Below are 25,181 nucleotides of genomic sequence, written 5' to 3'. Positions count from 1 at the left end.
AGGTGATAGTTCAGTGGAAAATAAACCGTAATGTTCAAGACGCAGTTGTCCCATGCATAGGGGGACCCTGTACGAAGATGCCACGCACAGCCTGCCCTCTTGTGGTGCCTGCAGTGCAGACGGAGCGTTGGATTATTTCCGTAGGCCTAATGTAACAACCAGTGAAAGATGTCTTCCTTCACGTAAGGGTTGAGTGTTTAGAGCCATAGTCATACTCCCCAAAATTCTTAGTGAACTACAGCCTACAATTGTCATAGCTTGAAGTTTGCCATGGTACAGTCAAGATGGCAACAATGACCAAACCGTACACATGTCACATTTATTACATGGTTTTTTTAAACATTTTTTGTAAGTAAAACCTTAGCATCTTTTTTTATACGAACTGTAGAGCAACTGACACTAATTCGGTAACGGTTTAACTGAGGAAAGGTTCATTTCTACTTGTGTTATCATGAAAAACAAACTGAACAGACATGTATTTCATATCACGAAATCCACACACTGTAACAATGGAGACCAAAGCAGTCCATCCATGGTCACGACTAGTGAAGTTTCTAACACTGGCTATCTGGACAAGTTTCATCAGAGTATATATGACACTGTCAGAATGTGTGTGATGTGCTGGTGCGTGATTGTTCTCATACAGACATACCAAACTATGAGCATCACAATTCCTCAGCCCTTATAACAAATCAAACACAGGGTGGGTGATGGAACTGAAGGAACTCTTAGGGAAAACAGATCTTCATGGCATGCATTCACACCCATGCTCACAGTCACACTGACTGACAGGTCATTGTGACCTATTAGGACCACGCGCATGACAGTGAGGGAGGTTACAAAAATACAGCAATTAAATGCAAACAGTAATATCAAAGAAACAAGATGGAAAACCTGACAGTCCAAAAATATAAAAATAGAAAGGATACAAAGATATTGTTACAAATATTAATGGACAGAATTCTCTCTAAACTGAACTGACTTTTGAGATCCATTGACTTGCACAGTTCTTTTGTAACATTAAAGCCACTTCCATTACATAGTAATCACTTCATGTGAGTTGGACCTGTCATTGGAAAAACACAAACTATAAAAATCTGGATTTCCCAAACATCCAAAACTCTGGCTTCACCCCACTGACTTATATGGAGAAAATGGCAAACATGATGAAAATGATGTTGGTTTGTCAATGAAGGAAGAGTTGTGACGCTGATGTCTTATATCTGAAGTTGCTAACAGGGTTCTTCTGGAGCCTACATCCAGTCATTACTTTAGAGTATAATCTTTACAATGGTATGATTCACTGATACTGACCAGCCATACTGGACATACTGACAGAAACCAAATATGACGCATCCATGAATACAAATCCTATCTGTGTAGTTACTGCTTGTCTTGTGATTACGATCTGCTCTATGAAAGCCCAACTGTTTCATAAGTGTTTCAGATATGAATGTTCAAAAATAGAGTTGAAGGGCCAATGAAGATGTTTTTATCTCAATATCAAATCATTTCTGGATAACAATTAACTACCTGATTATTTTAGAACATTTGAATTGAAAACAAACAAAAATAGCTTCTTAGCTAAAAGCAATTTCTCAAGCAAGAATTTTGCTAGGACTGGCGAAGTGGTCTGAGTGAGGGGACTAATTGGAGGAGCCTAATGGGAGGGACATGTAACCTGAAAACTAGCTATTGTTGGCAGAGAGGAGGGCAAACTCTCTTTGTTATTGGTCTATTAATTTAAACCGCCTGGTGATGTTGCCATGTAGTCCAAAACCCCACCCTTGCAAAACAAGCTGAAATTTTCAAACAGCTCTTACACTAAAGGGCATTATCATAATTTTCACAATTTTACAGCATTATTCCAACCTCATAGTGTGGAAACATATATAAAACACAGAGAAAATAAAGTTTTTGACTGCACTGTCCCTTTAAAATGAGGACTTTTAGGACATTGTGACCTGGTCCTTGTGGGTCCTCGGGGGCACTGTGACTCTGGGAGTATGTTTCCCTTCATCAATACTTTAAGTGGTTTCTAATGCTCAGTCATATAGGGATTTTGTCCCTTCAAATTGGAGTGAATCATTTGTCAGCATTGTAAACAGAAAATCCAGTTAACAGTACATAGTCTTACTAACTAAAATGGCAGTAGGGCAAGATGAGACAGTTTTCAAGTGGAACAGATATTATTACAAAGAGTAATACCATTCGTTTTCATTGCCCTCACACATACTTTTTAGTTTAGGATACATCTAACCAACAGGCCAACCCCAAAGCTCTATAACGCCACATTCACTAACATAGGACAACAAGCAAACAATCCAATGAAATACAGTGACTTGTTCAATTGATGATCTCATATTTGGAAACTATGACATCCTAGTAAAAGTTAAAAACAAGAAAACAGTAATGTGTTTCAGGTCAATTTAGGCCTAGATTCAATCAGATCAAGCGTTAACTGGCGATAGCCGACACCCACATAGCTGATGTTTTGGCGGTGTTCGAGGTGGAACTGTCAAATCGGTGAGCAGCTGCTCTTGATCATTATCATGTAGCCATACCCGTCTCACGTTAGAAGTTCAGAACAAGAAAATGTAGGCTATATAGAAATAATGACGCTCAAATTGAAAATCATTCAACTAAATAATGAGGATTTCTATCAGCCTAATCGAGTTGTAGATTACATCACACATTCCAGTATTCAAACTTATAAACAAGGCTGCATGGTATTCTTGTAGGGCTCTATTCAATCTGTAAAGCGTTACAGATTCCAGGATAGAAATGTAATGGTATTTTCCGATTGAGCCGACATACAGTATGCAGCGTTTACCGTGAACACAGTCTCTGCTAATGCGGGAACACTGCCTTTAAATTTCAATCATGGTGTAAAGCTGAACTTCCGCGATGCGGATTGAATAAATCCCTTAATGCTACTTCATGCAGCCAATAGCAATGTACGCTTTAGGTGTAATGCCAGGAGCCGCTTGTGGTATTTGACAGCTCTAAAGCAGTTCCACCTCTGACACAGCCACAACAACAGCTTTGCGGATGTTGTCTAAAGCGGATCTGATTGAATAGAGCCCTTAGTTAATAATGATTTGTATTCAGATATGGCCGCCGAAAAAACATATTTTCAAAGTACAAATCTTTTTTTTAATCTTCTTTAAGTTGTAAGTACCTACTAGGGTACCTTGGGAGAATAGGTAGGTAGGTACGTCTGGGAACATGGCTGGGAACATCTGACCCTCAATACACTATAGAAGAAAACAAAAGCACCACTCTTCAGAGGACTGCTAAGACAAGAGTCCTTTAGTTCTCTTCATATCCTCAGGTCAGGTGATGTATTTACATGACAATACTCTCTTGGTTTAACCTTGGGTCTGATGTGAAGGGTGAAAGTAATTAAGCAACTTATGTCTGTAAAAATGACGAGGGGACTGTTTGTTTGAAAACTCTTCATTGGCATTTTCTTTTTAGTTGGGAGTAATTTTGAGGGGGTTGTTTCCACCTAATATTAATTCCGGTAAGGAATGTTTTTCTTTTGTTTTTCTTTCTCATGTCAATCGTCCAGTCCAAATGTTAAAAATTATCAAAGTTTGTTGTATCTCCTTCAGTTTGACTTCTTAATTTTCAGATGATACAGGCAGAATTCATAGGTACAAAGTGGTCAATGTCATTCAGTTTGCCAAGACCTTTTTCCTGTCTCTCTCTCATCTTCCCTCTCTCTTTTCCCTCCTCTCCCTACCTCTCTCTCTTTCTTTCTCTCTTTTCACTGTGGAGTGGGAGCAGCGGTTGAGGAGTGGAGTGTATCCCCAGGGGCGCTGGACTCTGGGTTCAAAAAGAGGAGAAGAATTTGAGATGTGTAACACAAACATACAAACATAGTGCAAAAACATTCAACAGTACAGGTGAAGTTAATTCCAATGGGTCACATGATCACCTTCATACAGTATTAGGTAATTACTGAAAATTCACAGTTGGTCAATAAAAAATGTGACTCACCGTGGAGTGTTGGGGTGGTGTTGGTGCTGGAGTGGCCTGGCGGGCGGGGAGGTGAGGAGTGAGGACCACTGGGGGGCGGCTGGGGCTCAGTGGCCTGGGCCTGGGCAGAGGAGGGGCCAGTCATGGGGACGGAGGAGGCAGAGGGTGCTGGGCTGGGAGCTGGCTGTGGTGCAGGGATACTGGGGGCCGGCTGGGACTGGGTGGCTGAGGGGCCCTGGGGTGGGGGGCCCGTGGGGGCCGGGGCGGGGTGTGGGCCTCCAGTCTGGCTATGCTGCTGGTGCTGGATCTGTTGGAAGTGCTGCTGACGCGCCCTCATCTCTGCATACTTCAACTGCTCCATGTGGAACGACTGACGGTCTGCCAGCAGCTGCTGCCTCTGGTACTCCAACTAAACACACACACACACACACACACACACACACACACACACACACACACACACACACACACACGTAAATGCGCAGTCCAACCAACAAAGCAAAACCAATTAACAAAACCATCAAGTCCACTTAAACGACATCCCCCATAATGCTTCGCTACTGCCTGACTCACAGCCTCCCTCTCTCGGTCCATGATAGTCTCCAGCTCTTCAAAGTGTCTCAGTTTGATCTCCAGCTTCTTCATCTGAGTCTCCACCAGCAGAGCCACCAGAGACTTGATCTTCCTCTCCTCCACCGCAGCCAGGTGCTATGGAGAGAGAAAGACAGAGAGGAGGGAGGTAGAGGAAGAGAGAGAGAAGAAGTATGGTGGAGAGGTAGAGAAAAATCATCTTTAGTATGTGAAAATAGCACAGACATATACTGAACAATCCATGGTTGATCATCAGAATGAGTAACTGAGATAGTAGAAGTTGTCCCTAATCACTGATACAGGGTCTGATATGTTTTACAGACTGGCTGCAGATCCGACTACATAACAGAACTGAAGTGCATTCGGAAAGTATTCAGACCCCTTGACTAAGTTACAGCCTTACTCTAAAATGTATTAAATCAAAAAAAAATCTCATAAATCTTCACACAATACCCTATAATGACAAAGCGAAAACTGTTTTTTGTATTTTCTTGCACAATGAAAAAAATATACTAAACAGTAAAACCTTATTTACATAAGTATTCAGACCCTTTGATATGAAACTCGAAATTGAGCTCAGGTGTATCCTGTTTCCATTGATCATCCTTGAGATGTTTTGACAACTTGATTGGAGTCCACCTGTGGAATATTCAATTGATTGGACATGATTTGGAAAGGCACATACCTGTCTATATAATGTCCCACAGTTGACAGTGCATGTCAGAGCAAAAACCAAGCCATGAGGTCGAAGGAATTGTCCGTAGAGCTCCGAGACAGGATTGTGTCGTGGCACAGATCTGGGGAAGGGTACCAAAACATTTCTGCAGCATTGAAGGTCCCCAAGAACACAGTGGCCTCCATCATTCTTAAATGGAAGAAGTTTCGAACCACCAAGACTCTTCCTAGAGCTGGCTGCCCGACCAAACTGAGCAGTCGGGGGAGAAGGTCCTTGGTCAGGGAGGTGACCAAGAACCCAATGTTCACTCTGACAGAGCTCCAGAGTTCCTCTGTGGAGATAGGAGAACCTTCCAGAAGGCCAACCATCTGCAGCACTCCACCAATCAGGCCTTTATGGTAGAGTGGCCAGCCACTCCTCAGTAAAAGGCACGAGAGCCCGCTTGGAGTTCGCCAAAAGGCACCTAAAGGACTGGGGTGAAGGTTCACCTTCCAACTGGACAACGACCATAAGCACACAGCCAAGACAAAGCAGGAGTGGCTTCGGGACAAGTCTTAATGTCCTTGAGTGGCTCAGCCAGAGCCCGGACTTGAACCCAATTGAACATCTCTGGAGAGACTTGAAAATAGCTGTGCACCAACGCTCCCATCCAACCTGACAGAGCTTGAGAGGATCTGAAGAGAAATGTAACCTTTATTTAACTAGGCAAGTCAGTTAAGAACAAATTCTTATTTACAATGACGGCATACCCCGGCCAAACCCGGACGACGCTGGGCCAATTGTGCGCCACCCTATGGGACTCCCAATCACCATCGGATGTGACACAGCCTGGATCTGAACCATAAAGGTGTGCCAAGCTTGTAGCGTCCTCGAGCCTCGAGGCTGTAATCGCTGTCAAAGGTGTTTCAACAAAGTATTGAGTAAAGGGTCTGAATACTTATGTAAATGTGATATTACATTTCCTTAAAAAACTGTTTTTTCTTTGTCATTATGGGTACTGTGTGTATATTGATGAAAAATATAACAATTTAATACATTTTAGAATAAGGCTGTAACGTAACAAAATGTGGAAAAAGTCAAGGGGCCTGAATACTTTCCGAATGCACTGTATAACGTTACTGGAAGACAAAAAATACCACCTAATTTCTTTTAGGATGATTGTACGAATGGTCACATTTTTCTCATGTGGCCTCAACAGCATGTTAGGCAAAATATGTGCTTTGATTGAAACTAAACACAGGTAAGCTATGCAGTTTAACACTATCTGCAAAAAAATGTGCTCCACTGTATATAATTCAGAACAGGCTACTTGTAGGCTACTTGGAAACAACACTGTATAACTCAATAAGATCTAAATGCATATCCCATGAAACTGATTGAGATCAAATGATTGGTATGCAGACGCTGCATGGACGTTTCAGAATCAGAACGTGATTCAGATCTTCAGCTGTGGGGAAAAGGGATCCAGGTGGGCACGACGGGGTGGTTACCTCCGGAACCGCAGTCTCTGCCTATTTTTGAGTCCCTGGGGGTTGGCTAGGAGAGATGATTTTGAATCAGGTGCCTCCTAATGTAATTGTATGAACTATGGCAAAACTGATCGTAGATAAGCACTCCTACTCTGAGAAGCTTGATACATACAGCATCTGATCCTAGATCTGTGGTTAGGGGCATAATGCTAAACAAGGGTCAGAATTCAGACCTTGGCTTTGACGGCAGCAGCAGCCAGGGCGGAGGCAGCAGCAGTAGCCAGGTTCCCCTCTCCCACATCTCGTTCCACCTTTGCCTTCCTTTCGCCCTCGCTCTCTCCTTCTCTCTGGCCCTCCTCCAAGGCCTCCTTCCCTTCCTTCTCCTTCTCTCTCTCACCTAATGCAGAGTGGGAAACATAGAAATCACACCTAATTTAGTGTCTGAGCAAGAGAGACAGAATCCACTATTTTACAGAGATTACAGATACATTCAAATTCAGTCACAGTCACAGACATAGACATTACCCATCTCTGTCTCTGTCTTCTCAGACTCTCGTTCTCTCTCTCCTTCTCCCTCTCTCCCTCTCTCCTCCTCCTTCTTCCCGTTTTCTCCTTGCTTCTCATCCTCTTCCATGGCTCCATCTTTATTCTCCTGTTATCACCATGGGGATAAGGACAATTCGGTCAGCTCTTTACTGATACCTGATTTTTTTTTACCCCTTTTTTGTGGTATCCAATTGGTAGTTACAATCTTGTCTCATTGCTGCAAGTCCCGTACGGACTCGGGAGAGACGAAGGTTGAGAGCCGTCCGTCCTCCGAAACACAACCCAGCCAAGCCGCACTGCTTCTTGACACAATGCCCACTTAACCCGGAAGCCAGCCACACCAATGTGTCGGAGGAAACACTGTGCACCTGGCAACCGTGTCAGCGTGCATTGCGCCCGGCCCGCCACAGGAGTCGCTAGTGCGTGATGGGACAAGAACATCCCTGCCGGCCAAACCCTCCCCTAACCCGGATGACTGTGCCACTCGGGAGGCCGTCCTTACTGATACTTGAGCATCGATCATCACAACATAGACAATTCAGAACTGGTTTGCCAGAAGACTCAACCACGCAAACACAGGTACAGTAGAAGTCCAAACAGACACCATACCTTGGTCTCCCTCTTTTCCTCACTGGATTGGCTGTCACTCTTACTCTCCTCACTGCTCTCTTCTGGAGGCAGAGAAAAGACAGATGAGTTGTCAGCCAGCCTTACGTCTACCCCACCTGCAACTCGTTTTTCAATTCAGATCGATAAACTATTGACATACATACTTATGGGTAAACATGACGAAAGACGACTATAGTTTTAGATAATAGTAGATGGAAGCTGTACCAGGTTTGTCTCCTTCCTCCAGGCTGGTGCCTGCGATGCCGCTGCCCTCCAGGCCGTAGAGGGGGTCCTGTCTGCCACTGGCCCGCGCCGCTTCCTCCACCCTCCTCACATGGGCCTCCACCAGTGCTGCTGGGACCTCCTCCTTCATTCGGGAAAACTCCTCTGAGAGAGTGAGTGAGTGAGTGAGTGAGTGAGTGAGTGAGAGAGAGAGAGAGAGATAAACAGCTGAACGCTACACCCAATACACAATCCATCTCTAAAATGTCTCTCTTGAGAGAAAAAATTCCAAAACCTCAAGACACCTCCTGGTAAATAACGGTTAACTAAACAATTATCTGACACAAATCAGGCCAGTCTTTACTCTGTGTGATCCGACCGACGGTTAGTTAGTGAGTTGACCTCTCACCCAGGGCAGACTTGGCGGCTGCGGAGGCCACGCGGGGGTCCACCACGGAGGCCAGGAAGGCCACGGTGCTCATGACGGGGTTGCCTGCCTGGCTGAAGGGGACGGGCTGGTAGGCCAGGGGGCCCAGGGACGAGGACATGTCCTCCAGGTATGGGTCCTCAATGGGCAGACGCAGGAAGTGCAGGATACACTCGTCCTGGGTACGTGAGCCCACGTGCTCTGACACCTTGTTCCAGTCATCCTTGTACATCTCCAGACCCTGAAAGGGTAGGGATGATATGATTGATATTAATAATCATAATGTTATATTAAGCCTTAGATTTTGTTTTCAGATAAGTGCTTTGTGTGTTTTTGTTGTTGTTCCTCTCAACACGTTTTCAATTTTAAGTTTATTTGGATTTAAAGGGCATTTTGTTGAACCATTCTGTTGAATGGTAATAAAGTGGAGGAGACAGTTGTTAGTTACCTCTAGCAGCAGTAGTGTCTCCTGTTCGGTCCAGTCTCGCATGGCATTGGCAGCAGTCTTACTCTGCAGACAGGAAGAAGTAATATCACTGGAACACATCACTACTCTTTAATAGTTAGCTATACAGTGCATTATGATCATCATCAGTCCTGCAGTGTTGTGAGCCATACCTTAGGAGGCCCAGTCTTCTTGCTGTACATGTCTGTCCTCAGGCCAAAGTTCTGCAGGTCGGCTGGCTGCTTCTCCTTCACCTTATCTGGGAATGACAGAATCTGCTGGGCCGCCGGAGTCTTTAGGGGACAGAGAGAAGTGGAGTGAAGCTACAGTCAAATAGAGACATCTAGAACCAAAATATAGATACAATTAGTATTTGTGCGTGCGTGTGCATGTGTTTATCTGTGTGTGTGTGTGTGTGTGTGTGTGTGTGTGTGTGTGTGTGTGTGTGTGTGTGTATGTATGTATGTGTATACCTGGGATGCCTTGGGTTGCAGGGGCACCAGGCTGGAAGGGGTGTCAGCCAGGACGTGGAAGTGGGAGGTGGGCGGGGGGCCCATGGGGGTGGGCCGGCTCTCTGAGTCCACCTGGTAGTTGATCAGACCCCACTGCTCCAGGAATGCATGCACCCTGAGGAGAGGAGTAGGTAAATATTACTGCAGGAAGTAGATGAAAAGACAAGAATACACAACAATGACAGTGTGTACACAATGTACTACAGCAGGGGTGTCAAATCTGGACTAAAGGTGTTTTTTTTAAACTCAATATACTTTAAAATGTCTAAAACCAAATGGAAACTGTGTAGAAATGATAATGGACTTACATTCATACAGTATCATGACCGTGTCCATCTCTCTAATCACCCAAATGAAAGCTAGACAGTCAGGCAGCATCGAAAATTCCAAACACGATGGCCAGAGGACTAATTTTTGCAGTGCGGCCCTCCGGACCTCGTTGAAGACCGAATGCGGCCCCCGGGGCAAAATTAGTTTGACACCCTTGTTCTACAGTGTTAAACCAGCCTGATCTGAGCGCAGTGGTCTGGTTTAACGAAGATAGTATTATACTCTTCTTATAAGAATTACAAAACGGAGTAAACTGTAATGCGTTTTAAATGTCCTGTTTTAAATGTCCTGTGTGCACCGAGTCCTCCTAACCTCATGATGGCACACACGTCTCCGGCCAGGTTCCTACGACAGGCGGTGGAGGTGAGGTACTCCTGCGGGTTCAGCCTGTACGTGTCAATCATGAAGTTCCTGTAGGCCAGGTAACTGTGAGGAGAGAGAGAGATTATTGTCAGTGAATATATAGTTAAGTCACTCCAAACCTGAAAGCTGTGTGAAAGCTGTTGTTTTATGCATAACACAGAGGAGTGCATAAGCTAGGCATGTGTAATAATAATATGTTAGCATGGGTTTACTCACATCTCAGGGGTTTTGGATTTGTTCTTGCCATTGAAAAACTCTGGAAGGGCTCTGCGCTCAATAGCATGGACACTGGGAAAGAGAGAACGAGGTTAACATACAGTAGACTAGCTATACCATTTAAGAACATCTCTCTAGAACAGGGATGGGCAACTGGCAGCTCGCACCCTCGGATCAATCCCCCCAGTCAGGGAATAGTAGAATACACAAGGTTCAATTTCATCAGCAGCTTTTTTCTTGTTATGTCAGTCACTGATAGTTAACCATGTCAGCTAACATTTCTTAGATTGCTAAGTTAGTTTAGCGGCCAGCTATCTAAACTTGTTGTGGTCGAATTACCGCCCGGGGGACCCACATTGATTTAGTTAGTCTCACTCAGATATTATATTATAAACTGCAAACATTTCTCTCCACCCTATGGCAAAATGTGTAGAACTGTAGGAAATGTGCTTTAAAACAGCTCATTGTCCTCTCTACTCCATGGCACAATGAGTAGAATTGCATGAAGTTAGTTATAAAATTGCAAAATCTTCTCAACGCCCCATGGCCAAATGTGTAGCATTGCACGAAACAAACTCTAAAACTTAACACTATAAGGCTGATGATCCGGGGGTGGGGAGGATGTGTAGCCTACCTGTTGTAGTCAAACCATGCAGCGTAGCTGGGAATGATGATGTGGTGGGTCTGCTCAGTCACGTTGTCCTCATGGAGGTCCAACCCTTTCACCGGCTCTCCTTTCACACTCGGAGAGCCCTCCTCCTCCTTTTCTGCAATTTCCATGGATTCATCCTCTTGCTCATCTGTTCAAGAGATAAAAGAGGAGATAATGAACATAGGGGGACAGAAAGGATAGATTAACCTGTCTAGCCCCGGGGTTCCGCTAGCGGAACTCCTCCCACATTCCACTGAAAAGGCAGAGCGCGAAATTCAAAAAATATTTTTGAGAAATATTTAACTTTCACACATTAACAAGTCCAATACAGCAAATGAAAGATAAACATCTTGTGAATCCAGTCAACATGTCCGATTTTTAAAATGTTTTACAGCGAAAACACCACGTATATTTATGTTAGCTCACCACCAAATACAAAAAAGCACAGACATTTTTCACAGCACAGGTAGCTTGCACATAACCAACCAAACTAACCAAGAACCAACCAAACTAACCAAGAAACAACTTCATCAGATGACAGTCTTATAACATGTTATACAATAAATCTATGTTTTGTTCGAATAATGTGCATATTTGAGGTATAAATCAGTTTTACATTGCAGCTACCATCACAGCTACCATCAGAAATAGCACCGAAGCAGCCAGAGTAATTATAGAGACCAACGTGAAATACCTAAATACTCATCATAAAACATTTCTGAAAAATGCATGGTGTACAGAGCCTCCCGGGCCTCCCGGGTGGCGCAGTGGTCTAGAGCACTGCATCGCAGTGCTAGCTGCGCCACCAGAGTCTCTGGGTTCGCGCCCAGGCTGGGCTGGGTTCGCGCCCAGGCTCTGTCGCAGCCGGCCGCAACCGGGAGGTCCGTGGGGCGACGCACAATTGGCATAGCGTCGTCCGGGTTAGGGAGGGTTTGGCCGGTAGGGATATCCTTGTCTCAGTATGTAAAATGTAATAAAAATGTATGCACTCTACTGTAAGTCGCTCTGGATAAGAGCGTCTGCTAAATGACTAAAATGTAATGTAAAATGTACAGCAAATGAAAGACAAACATCTTGTGAATCTAGCCAATATTTCAGATTTTTTAAGTGTTTTACAGCGAAAACACAATATAGCATTATATTAGCTTACTACAATAGCCTACCACACAACCGCATTCATTCATTCAAGGCACGTTAGCGATAGCGATAGGCACGTTAGCAATAGCGAATAAACCAGCAAAATATATTAATTTTTTCACTAACCTTCATAAACTTCATCAGATGACAGTCCTATAACATCATATTACACAATACATATATGGTTTGTTCGAAAATGTGCATATTTAGAGCTGAAATCCGTGGTTATACATTGTGAAAACTTAGCATCTTTTTCCCAGAATGTCCGGATATATTTCTGACACTCACCTATTCTGACCAAATAACTATTCATAAACTTTACTAAAAAATACATGTTGTATAGGAAATGATAGATACACTAGTTCTTAATGCAATCGCCGTGTTAGAATTCTAAAAATAACTTCATTACGACATGCAGCTTACGTTATAGCGAGAGAGCGCCCAAAATCTGGGCGCAAACTAAAAGTAAACATGTTCGACAGATATATGAAATAACATCATAAATGGGTCCTACTTTTGATGATCTTCCATCAGAATGTTGTACAAGGGGTCCTTTGTCCAGAACAATCGTTGTTTGGTTTTAGAATGGGCTTTTTCCCTTTCGAATGAGCAAGCAAAACTAGCCAAGTGGCGCTAAGCTCTCCATCGTCACCAAACGCAAAGAACGCAACACGCCTAAACTCCCGAAAAAATTTAAATAATCGGATAAAACTATATTGAAAAAACATACTTTACGATGATATTATCACATTTATCAAATAAAATCAAAGCCGGAGATATAAGACGTCTATAGCGAATGCTTTTCAGAAGCCAATACTGATGACCTTTATGCGCTTCCTGAACAAAGGAATTCGGGGGTCATGTCATTCCAAGCTCTCTCTTTTGACCATAGAAATACCTAGAAACCCCATTTCACCTCTCACAGCCTATTGACATCTAGTGGAAGGCGTATGAAGTGCATGTATAGTCATAAATTTCAAGCAAAATGATAGGGAGGCCCTGGAACAGAGCCTCGATTTCAGATTTTTCACTTTCTGACAGGAAGTTTGCTGCAAAATGAGTTCTGTTTTACTCGCAGATATAATTCAAACGGTTTTAGAAACTTGAGAGTGTTTTCTATCCAATAGTAATAATAATATGCATATTGTACGAGCAAGAATAGAGTACGAGGCCGTTTAAATTGGGCAAGATTTTTCCCCAAAGTGAAAATAGCGCCCTCTATCCTCAACAGGTTAAGCTAAAATATAGTGACCTCACCCTGCAGACAGTGTATACACTGAGATGTAAAGTTATGATGTGATGTGTGTGTTGTGTATCAGGTTGGATACTGTGACAGCAAAACATTTAAATAATCTGTGTGCATATGGACCAATACAGAAAGTATTGTATTGATGAAGTAGTTCAGGGAACTCACCCAGGTCTGTCATGGTACCTCCTTTCACTGGTGTCAACTCAGAGTCTTTCTTAGTGTTGGCTAAAGAGAGACAGAGACAGAGAGGGAGGGGGGTTTGCATTTCCTGTGACACAAGACTTTAGTTCAACCCCTGACCTTCAGTCACAATGATGATACTGATGTTTCAACCAGCATAAATATCAGAAGGATAAGCCAATGGGCTGAGTCAAAATCTTACATAATAAAGTGGATGTGTGAGTTAGAATGTTCACTAACAAAATGTCATATGTACTGTACGTGTGTGTGTGTTGTGTACCTGTCTTAGGTAGGGTGATCTCCTCTACAGCAGGTACAGGTGATGGTTCATCCAGATCTTTAGTCAGATCCTCTGGCTCCTCCTCTCTCTGGCCTCGCTTAGACTTAGTGTACGGGGTGGTGGGCCTACACACACACACACACACACACACACACACACACACACACACACACACACACACACACACACACACATACATACAAAGTCAGTCATACTGTATAGCATCTAAAGGCTAGTATTTCTTAGTCATAGTGTGTTGGGAGATCTACAGATCTCCCAATGACACCTCTACAAAGGGCATCATTCTGGGCTGGCCTATACAGTAGTAAACAAAGGGTAGTAGGGTAGCACACACACACACACACACATACCCTTTCTTGGTGTTCTTCTTCTTGCTCTCCTGGGATGGTGGAGTGGGCGAGGGGGAGGGGGAGCGCTTCCTCTTCTTGGCGCTGCCGGGCTTCTTATCCCGGCGCTCGTCCCCTGGGGTGGTCACCTCGTCCGTCAGGGTCTTGGCTGAGATCCTCTTCCTCTTGGGGCCCCCCTCTCCGACCTCATAGTCCTCCTCATTCATCCACTCATTAAACTGGTCCAGGTCCAGGATCCACTTGGCATGGACCTGAAGAAACACAGTTTTTAATATGATGTCATAAACAGGGTGTGAATTACGGGGGAGCCAGGAGGGGCTCAGCTCCTCTGAATGAGGCATTAGCTCTCCTAAATGCAACAAAAGTCCAACAATGGGGGGTCTCTAAATAATGATAATTTAATATTATACTCTTTGCTTAAAATGCAGTGGTAAATATGTTTTACAGTGGTAAATATGACAATAAAAGCATCCAAATACCACTACATCACTGGCTACCGGTAGGCCTATTTGAAGTTCATGGTAACAGGCCTACAATTTGTAGCCTAGAGTAGTAAATTGAGCGTGTGTATTTGGGTGACCCTTCCCGTTTTCCACGGAACAGTTTCAGCCCCATTTCATGTGTCCCAACTTTTCAGCCTACAAAAAAGTTACATTTATCAGCAAGATGCATCAATTGTAGGTCTTATCAATGGCTGAATGTCATTAGGCACACTGATTTGTAATGGCGTAAGTGTACATGCGATGCACTGTTTGGATTGTTTTGGAGTGGTTGAACATGCAGGCAGCCTACTTTTTGAAGTAATTTGCTTGACAAACAGATGAAAACACCGTGACTGGTTGTGCTCATGCCACATTGAAAGGTAATTCATTTTTACCATTAAATGATATCTTTATTATTAGGCCCATAAAACAAATTCATATAGAGACCCCCCCCCCCCCCCCCCCCCCCGAATATCACGGTGTAATTCGCACTCTGGTCATGAACATGTATATATGTTAATAATTTCTTACATGTATATATGAGACAGAGCCGTGTCCGGATACCGGTACTTGCATAATAAATAGTACGCTGATTACTGTATATATGCGAAAATAGAACGTTTTATGGTATATGAGATTTCAAAAATGTTGTATGCTTTAAATGACAGGATGTCATATTCATTTCTGCTCTTCATCTAATACGAATTAGCTGCATGCTATTGAGGAAGAGAATCGTCTATTTCAGACCCAAGTGTGTTTGACAAGGGGACGAGGCGACCTGTCCAAAATGAATGAATGGCGGGTACTATCAGTATGTTCTAAATACTAGGCTACGTAGTATGGTTAGTACATAGTAGAGCATTTTTGTAATTAGTAGGCAAGAACGATTTCGGGCACAGCCCTTACACACACAGAAAGAGAGGAAGAAAGCTATGTGTGCTGACCTTCCTGGGTTTCTCTGGGCTGGGCGGATCTTCAACAGCTGCCTCCACCTCACTGGCTAAGATCCAGGTGTCATAGCTGAGCAGCAGGGGACATAGGTCAGATGGAGGTCAGAGACTAGTGTCAGTCTAGTGCACTACATGTCACAACATGGTGCTATAACACAGGCTGAGAAAACAGTGTGGAACAGTTTGCTTTTGTTGTGGTGTATGAATAGGTAAAGGAGATGTGGGTATGGGTTAGAGAGCATGTTAGTGTACATTCACTGTGTGACTTTACTCGATAGTGTCAGTGTCGCCGGTGTTAAAGCATGCTGTGCTGCTAAAGGCTAAGGTTGAGTTGATTGTGTCAGGCTGAGGCCCCAGTATGGACAGTACCTACCTGTCAGGAGAATATCCCCAGTGGAGCAGCACCTGCTTGTCTCTCTTCATCACCGGACGCACCCACTCCTCTGAACCAACCAGGGGATTGGTGAGAGAGAGAGGGAGGGGCCTCATTTTCAAGCCACTACATTTTTGTCATTTAGCAGATGCTCTTATACAGAGCAATTAAGGTTAAGTGCCTTGCTCAAGGGCACGTTTGATACATAATGTTAGACTGACTCACCCTCCTCAAGACTGGCAGGGATAGGAACCACCACATGGGAGCTGCATGTCTTGTCTTCAGTCACTGAGCCCTGCTGGCAGCAAACAAACTCTGCTTAACTGTGTTTGTGTGTTGTATTGTATTGCACTGTATGTGTACTCCATATACAGTTTTGTCATTAGGTCAGTGAAGACAAGCCTACCTGGTGCCTCTTGATTATGTCCTTCAGTTTCCCCAGCAGCTTGGCCTCAATGTCAGAGCTCAGGTAGATCACTGGTCGACTCAGACAGTTGTTCTAATCGACAGATGGCAAGAAAGAGAGAGAGAGTGAATAAGAAAGAGAGGGACACAGATCAATAAATAAATAAAATAGTTTTCCAAAGAAGAACACGGAAGACTGACCTGTACCAGGGATTTCTCGATAGTCATGAACATTTCCACATTGCGGTCCATCCGAGAAGGATTCTGAAAGTCAAACCTGCGCCTGCCATGAAGACAGACAGGAGTCAAAAATCTCAAAGAACCTCGTCAAATATTTCAATAAAAATACATCATTGTCAAAATGAAAACATCTCAAGGATCAATCTATCTTGTTTAATCTTAAACAGAACTTTTCAACTATACAACTTGGTTCAATTCATTTGAGGGGAATGTATGTATAGTGAGCCAAACAAAATCTGATGGCTTTAATGAAACTCTTACCAGCCCTGATCACTCTTGAACTTGTAGGCTGCTGCCAGAATGTGGCAGAGAGCCCCACCAGACTTAAAGTCCAGGAAACTCTTCATCTGAACAGAAAGAAAGAGGATTAGATACAGTATTCTTAAAAATATATATATATTTAACTAGGCAAGTCAGTTAAGAACAAATTCTTATTTACAATGATGGCCTACCCCCGCCAAACCCTAACCCGGACGACGCTGGGCCAATTGTGCGCCACCCTATGGGACTCCCAATCACGGGCGGTTGCGATACAGCCTGGAATCAAACCAGGGTCTGTAGTGACGCTTCTAGCACTGAGATGCAGTGCCTTAGACTGCTGAACCACTCGCGAGCCCTAGAATAGTGTAATAGGGGAAGCACAATACCAAATTGTGTGTGTGTATGTTTGTACCGGCAGCCTGGTGAGAGGTGGGTTGCTGACATGTCGTCCGAACACCTCCTCCTGAAACTGCAGTAGCTGGACCACCAGGCTGGACAGAGACTTGTTGGTGGGGGGCTCTGCCTGGATGTACTGAGGGATGGGAGAGAGAGAGAGGATTTACATGGAAATGTCAGAATAAATAGACATTATAACTTAAGTTTAGTTTGTGTGTGCATGTGAGATAGCGAGAAAGAGAGAGAGAGATAATAGGATTTTTTTTTCTAGTTCCACCATAGAACTTTGACAGTTTGAACACTACAATTAACAAAAACAGAATTAATTTGATGGTCAAAAAAACAACAGGTTTCTTTACGTGAATCTTTGCATTATTTCTGTCTGGGCCAGGTTGAGAATGGTAGGGCTGAGCGCATGCTCTGAGACAATAGACAGGGCTTTTTGGCAACACTATAATGAGAAAATTCTGCACACCATCTGGGAGGGGGTAAAAGGGGGCGGGTCATTAAAACTCAAGGCGCATATATTGCCCTAAAAGAACATGGCGTGCAATGAGGTGAAAGATAAAACCGAAAGCGCCGGTAAAAAGACAGCTCAACATCTGGATTTGTGCACTTGCGCTGCGGGTGCGGTAGCCGGAGTATAGACATCTGCAATCAATGAAATTACCGTTAGATAGCTAGTTGGGTTTCCTCCCCTTGAACAAAAACCTGCAACACAGGCCATTCATTCCCCTCTACTAAAAGGGGGTAGAAACATGGATTTATGTTCATAATTTGCAACGCGGCATTTCCCCAAGACGTTTTCGCAGCATCCTTTTGTTTCCGTCTCGTGAATGTGTGGATTAAACCGCTGAACTATCCTGCAACCCATCTCATCTCACACCCTCCTTCTCCTTTCTCTTTGCTCACTCGTTTTGCTGTTAGGATTGCCCTCCTTCATTTATGATAATATGAATGCGTGTATTTATTACTTTAGCAAAAAAACAGGCAGTACCTTTTTATAATTCTTGCCCAACCAAACGCGGACATTGTCGAATTGCGAGACGGTATCAGACGTTTCGAAATATTTTACGTTCGGGCCGCCGTCTTTCTTCCGCACCGCCATCTTTGTCTGCAGAATGACAGCGACCTGGTGGTGGAAAGAAGATACTGCAGTCGTTGGGCCCATTACTGCCACTGTAGTTGCAGTAAATATACAATAGGTGGCGTCATTGCATAAAGATAATGCAGTGCGTAATAATGTCTGCATCGTTTTAAACACGGACACCAGAGAGCGCACATTGAATGTAATGTAGGCCTACCTTTCTAAGTTATGTTTTGACATGGGATGAGAGAAATCATTACCACATTATAAATATGTATTTTCTACATAAAAACAAGCATTAAAAAAGAGATGTCCATCTTGTGGTCTCCCTGTTTTTTTATTTTATTGAACCTTTATTTAACTAGGCAAGTCAGTTAAGAACAAATTCTTATTTACAATGACGGCCTACCAGGGAACAGTGGGTTAACTGCCTTCTTCAGGGGCAGAACAGATTTTTACCTTGTCAGCTTCGGTTACTGGCCCAACGTTCTAACCATTAGGCTACCCTGGTAAAAAAAAAAATCTGCACAAATAAGCAAAGGATAAAAAGATTGAAGGGATACTTGGGATTTTGGCAATGAGGCCCTTTATTCACTTCCCCAGAGTCAGATTAACTTGTGGATACCATTGTTATGTCTCTGTGTCAGTATGAAGGAAGTTAGGCTGCCTTCCAAACACTTAAAAGACACACCCTCTCCCCTCAGCCCTCAAATTAAGTGGACACTTCTGATGACATATCATGACCTCTGACAAGTTGACAATTGCAGGGCAAGGGGCGAGGGAAGAATGAATTAATTTTACATTTTCTTGCCCGGAAATTTGTCACTCGTTCATCCCACGGTTGTGTTTTCAGTCATCATGAAACCACTGGCAGCTGTTGTGTGTGCATTATATGCGCTACAGTCAATTATGATTGCATTTCATATCTTGGCTAGAAGACAAAGCCTCCGCAGACATCGAATGTTAGCCATCCGACTATATCAGGTATATCGAAAATTACAATCTATAAGTGTGATGTCAGGGAAAGTTGTACACGCAAGCTAACGTTTCCAAAAGCTAACCAAACAAAAACATCATTACTTTTATGATACGTGTTTGAGCCGTCATGTGCATTAGTAGCACAATTTCTAACTTATTTACATTCTTTTTTACATACACTTGTATGTTGATTTCTCCATATTAATATTGGTTCTAAGTTTTGGCTGACTTTTCTTAGCAGATGTACAATCACCGCAAATTAAATTATGCGGCGTTTCAGGCACCGGAGTGAACATAATTGTACACTCGCAAACTCGATCAAAAACGAGGGCTGAGGGGCTTGTGTTGCCAACTTCCCATGCTTGGCTAATCATTTGGACCGTCTACAAAGATGGCCGCAGGGATTTCCCCCAAGTGCATAAGGTGAGGCTAAGTGGAGGAGGGTGTGACTTTTATGTGTTTGAAACGCAGCCTTAGAGTTAGTTTTGCGAGCCAATGCTAACTAGCATTAGTGCAATGACTGGAAGTCTATGGGTATCTGCTAGCATAGAATTCCAGTCATTGCACATGTTAGCAGATACCCATATAGACTTCCAGTCATTGCGCTAATGCTAGTTAGCAATTGCGCTAGTTATTAGCTTCCTTCAAACTGCACGCAGAAATGGTATCCAGAAGTTCATCTGACTCTCGGGAAGTAAATAAAGGGTCTCATTGCCAAAATCTAAGGTATTCCTTTAATAATATATCCCAGAAACATCCATTTCACATTGTTCCAAAGACAGAAACGCGGCTGTCTGGTGAATTCTTCTCTTAGACCTTTTGCTCCTATTCTCCGTCTCCGCCAGTCTCCGCATACCCCTCATTAGCACTAAGATAGATGTATATGTTTGTGTGTGTGTGTGTGCGGAATCATTACTTTTGTGTGTATGGGTCCATACAAATCAGTGTTTATGCATGGAAATGTGTGAGTAATTGAAAGTCTACATGTGTCTGTATGTCTTGAGTGTACGGGGGTGTGCATGTGACCAGGCAGAACATATGTATTTCTGTGTGTGTGTGTGTGTGTGTGTGTGTGTGTGTGTGTGTGTGTGTGTGTGTGTGTGTGTGTGTGTGTGTGTGTGTGTGTGTGTGTGTGTGTGTGTGTGTGTGTGTGTGTGTGTGTGTGTGTGTGTGTGTGTGTGTGTGTGTGTGTGTGTGTGTGGTGCTGGAGAGGAGAGTGAAGCCTATTGATTATTTTAATCCCCCTATTTGTGAGTCTGTGATCCTCTCGGCTCAGCCTTCCACAGGGGGATTGCTAATGGGCACGAACGCTTCCCTCCTATGCCCTCGATCCCTGTCCAAATAACTTTACACTGGAATCTGCCAGGATAGAGTGTGAGGAGGAGGAGGGGAGACTGCCGAGGTATCCCCCTCCCTTCTACCACCACTATCCCTCCAGTCTCCCGTAGGAAACAAATTCAGCATCCAGAATACTATTACCTCTCACCTTTAATTAAATATCTGTCTGCTTGTTTTCACTCTGACAAGATGAGACCACAGACTGGTTCACTGAGGGTAGGAGCAGGACACGGGTCTATTCTGTAATTCTAGAGTATTGCTTGTGGTTTCAGGGGTTAAGAGATAAGATACTGCCATTTTATATGAGGAAGGGATTTCTCTATCACCTAGCTAACTGTGGTAATAGTGAGATTTAAAAAATTAAGAAGTTGCAAACTCAGAAAGTATTCATACCTCTCGACTTATTCCACATTTTGTTTCGTTACAGCCTGAATTCAAAATGAATTCAATAAAAAAAATATCTCACCCATCTATGCACAGTACCCCATAATGACAAAGTGAAAACATGTTTTTAGAAACATGTATATCTAATTTACATAAGTATTCACACCCCTGAGTCAGAATCACCTTTGGCAGTGATTACAGCTGTCTTTCTGGGTAAATCTCTCAGAGCTTTCCACACCTGGATTGTGCAATTTTTGCCCATTATTCTTTAAAAAATTCTTCATGCTCTGTCAGTTGGTTGTTGATCATTGCTAGACAACCATTTTTAGGTCTTGCCATAGATTTTCAAGTAGATTTAAGTCAGAACTGTAACTTAGCCCCTCACGAACATTTACTGTCTTCTTGGTAAGCAACTCCAGCGTAGATTTGGCCTTGTGTTTTAGATTATTGTCCTGCTGAAATGTGAATTAATCTTCCTGTGTCTTGTGGAAAGCAGACTGAACCAGGTTCTCCTGTAGGATTTTGCCTGTGCTTAGCTCCATTCCATTTTTTTTTATCCTGAAAAACTCCCCAGTCTTAATGATTACAAGCATACCGATAACATGATGCAGCCACCACTATGCTTGAAAATATGAAGAGTGGGACTCAGTAATGTGTTTTGGAGTTTCCACAAACATAACACTATTTATTCAGGACAAAAAATGTATTACTTTGCCACATTTTTTGTAGTATTACTTTATTGCCTTGTTGCAACCAGGATGCATGTTTTCCAATGCCTCGCAAAGAAGGGCACCTATTGGTAGATGGGTAAAAAAAATAAGAAAAGCAGACATTGAATATCCCTTTGAGCATGGTGAAGTTATTAATTACACTTTGGATGGCGTATCAATACACCCAGTCACTATAAAGACACAGGCGTCCTTCCTAAGTCAGTTGCCGGAGAGAAAGGAAATTGCTCAGGGATTTCACCATGAAGCAAAACCGTTACACAGTTTAATGGCTGTGATAGGAGAAAACTGAGGATAGATCAACAACATTGTAGTTACTCCACAATACTAACCTAATTGACAGAGTGAAAAGAAGGAAGCCTGTACAGAATAAAACTATTTTAAATTGTTTTACCCATCTACCAGTGGTGGAAAAAGTACTCAATTGTCATACTTGAGTAAAAGTAAAGATACCTTAATAGAAAATAACTCAAGTAAAAGTGAGTCACCCAGTAAAATACTACTTGAGTAAAAGTCTAAAACTATTTGGTTTTAAATATACTTGCTAAATTGCTAAAATGTACTTAAGTATCATACGTTAAAGTAAAAGTATAAACCGTTTCAAATTCCTTATATTAAGCAAACCAGATGGCACAATGTTCTTTAGTTTTTTTATTGACGGATAGCCAGGGGCACGCTCTAACACTCAGACATAATTTACAAACAAAGTATTTCTGTTTAGTGAGTCTGCCAGATCAGAGACAGTAGATATGACCAGGGATGTTCACTTGACTAGTGTGTGAAGTGGACAATTTTCCGGTCAAAATGTAGCGAGTACTTTTGGGTGTCATGGAAAATGTATGGAGTAAAAAGTACATTATTTTCTTAAGGAATGTAGTGAAGTAAAAGTAAAAGTTGGAAAAAATATAAATAGTAAAGTAAAGTACAGATACCCAAAAAAACTACTTAAGTTGTACTTTAAAGTATTTTTAATTAAGTACTTTACACCACTGCCATTTAGGTGCCCTTCTTTGCGAGGCATTGGAAAACCTCCCTGGTCTTTGTGGTTGAATCTGCGTTTGAAATTCACTGCTCGACTGAGGGTCCTTACAGAAATTGTTGTGTGGCGTACAGCGATGAGGTAGTCATTCAACAATCATGTTAAACACTATTATTGCACACAGAGTGAGTCCATGCAACTTATTATGTGACTTGTTAAGCAATTTTTTACTCATTAATTTATTTAGGCTTGCCATAACAAATGGGTTGAATACTGACATTTCAGCTTTTAATTTTGAATTAATTAGATTTTATATATATATATTTTTTTTAAACATAATTCCACCTTGACATTATGGGGTATTGTGTGTAGGCCAGTGACAATTTTTAAATGTTTTATCCATTTTAAATTTGGGCTGTAACACAACAAAATATGGAAAAAGTCAAGAGATGTAAATACTTTCTGAAGGCACATAAGGTTTATCTATTAAATAGTTGGGAGCATATATAGAGTGAGCGACTTTCTTTACTTATTTTGAGACAGTTTACTCTTTGTTAGTCAGCACTTCTACAAAACAATGGTAGACTGAATGTAATGAACATCAGTGCTTGACTTGGACTGAAATAGCTGCCAGTATTCAGTTCCTGTTAGCTCCTGATGTACATACATAAATACAGTATTAGTCCTTAAGTCTGTAACATGTCATTTGTTTTCTCAACCCACCGCATATCAACAAAAGAGAAAACATTACTGCAGTAATAAATTGATCAAGTTTTGGGGGATTGTAAATAATGACAGCTTTAGTGTAAGTCAGACAGTGACTCAGAGGCGTCTTCACATTGTTTTATTGTAGGTCTTATATATTACCTTAGGGTAGATAAATTGTTGTTTATAATATTATACATAAGATATACACACAAGGTACAATGACAACAATCAATTCATACTCTTCATAAATAAAGACCAGGTTTCCTTTTCTAACGGTAAGTTATTTAACATTATTTGGTGCCAGGGAACACAGTAGAATGCAGCATGACACAGATAGAAGTCATGTACAGACAAACAAATCAGTACATTATGTTGGTTTAAATAAGATGGTAGGTGGTTATTGTAATACTGTCAGTTAAGATATAGTACAGGAATAATGTTTTCATCTGACTGATGCAGTTTGATAATAACTGGTGTTATGTCTTTAGATCAAGCACAAAGCTCTGTCCTGTAGTTGGACCTGAGACGCGACACACACACCGGCCATACTGTGTTGCAACAGTAATGGACACACATGGAGTAGCAGTATCATCCCTGCTGCAGCTGCATTTATTCAGTGGTTTTCCTAATACAACAACTTGTTACAATAGAGGCCTCCTCTGAAGTACTGTAACATGTACAACTACTTTCATTAGGTGCATGTATGATGCTATGAACTACAGGAGAAGGACCTGCTTTTCATGGTATTGTCTAGGCAGGGCATTCACATTGATGTAAAGATATATATATATATATATATATATATATATATATATATATATATATATATATATATATATATATATTAATGGCCTGACAAAGTAATAATGCCCCCACTCTAAAATTAAAATTTCCATGAAATCCATTCTTGATCAATAACACAAGTGACACAATATAGTCTCATTGCCACCGTGTCAAGGGTTTGCATAACATATTTGACAGACAGCATCAACCTGAACCTGCATATTTGAATTGCATTTACACAATTAGTAATGTATGGTACATTCAATAACACACAAAGATGTACATTTCCATTAAAGACACTCAGTCCGTTTCTAGTTCTACGGTGGCAGCGTACATTTGAAAATGTGAAACTAGTTCTGTACAGAGTACAAGATGAATCCTCAATGTCCGTATCCACACTGTAAACAAACAGGCTGCTTTACCTTAGAAGAAAAGAAGACTCATCATTATACAAATAACCAACTGGCCATGAACTAAAGCATCATCTCTCCATGATCTAAAGCATCATCTCTCCATGAACTAAAGCATCATCTCTCCATGATCTAAAGCATCATCTCTCCATGAACTAAAGCATCATCTCTCCATGAACTAAAGCATCATCTCTCCATGAACTAAAGCATCATCTCTCCATGAACTAAAGCATCATCTCTCCATGATCTAAAGCATCATCTCTCCATGAACTAAAGCATCATCTCTCCATGATCTAAAGCATCATCTCTCCATGAACTAAAGCATCATCTCTCCATGATCTAAAGCATCATCTCTCCATGATCTAAAGCATCATCTCTCCATGATTTAAAGCATCATCTCTCCATGATCTAAAGCATCATCTC

General features: G+C 42.2%; 1 protein-coding gene across 1 annotated transcript; it reads right to left on the bottom strand.

Annotated features, from left to right (window-relative positions):
* Positions 1 to 300: 300 nt before the first annotated feature.
* Positions 301 to 18,471, bottom strand: LOC120065182 (SWI/SNF complex subunit SMARCC2-like). The gene is made up of 25 exons (XM_039015968.1): positions 18,361 to 18,471; positions 17,380 to 17,499; positions 16,968 to 17,053; positions 16,668 to 16,749; positions 16,468 to 16,560; positions 16,287 to 16,356; positions 16,062 to 16,131; positions 15,683 to 15,758; positions 14,260 to 14,507; positions 13,889 to 14,013; positions 13,594 to 13,653; positions 11,025 to 11,190; positions 10,391 to 10,462; positions 10,124 to 10,237; positions 9,443 to 9,596; positions 9,143 to 9,262; positions 8,973 to 9,035; positions 8,507 to 8,765; positions 8,101 to 8,262; positions 7,876 to 7,937; positions 7,246 to 7,372; positions 6,954 to 7,117; positions 4,558 to 4,692; positions 4,006 to 4,393; positions 301 to 3,831 (listed from the first exon to the last, which is right to left on the bottom strand). The coding sequence occupies exons 1-25, from the start codon at positions 18,469 to 18,471 to the stop codon at positions 3,773 to 3,775; spliced, it is 3,186 nt and encodes a 1,061-aa protein (XP_038871896.1). The 3' UTR covers positions 301 to 3,772.
* Positions 18,472 to 25,181: the final 6,710 nt, after the last annotated feature.

This window comes from Salvelinus namaycush, chromosome 20, assembly GCF_016432855.1.
Source record: "Salvelinus namaycush isolate Seneca chromosome 20, SaNama_1.0, whole genome shotgun sequence".
NCBI classification, from domain to species: Eukaryota; Metazoa; Chordata; class Actinopteri; order Salmoniformes; family Salmonidae; genus Salvelinus; species Salvelinus namaycush.
The sequence above is the reverse complement of the archived record's forward strand: the minus strand, read 5'-3'. Positions and strand labels throughout refer to the sequence as shown.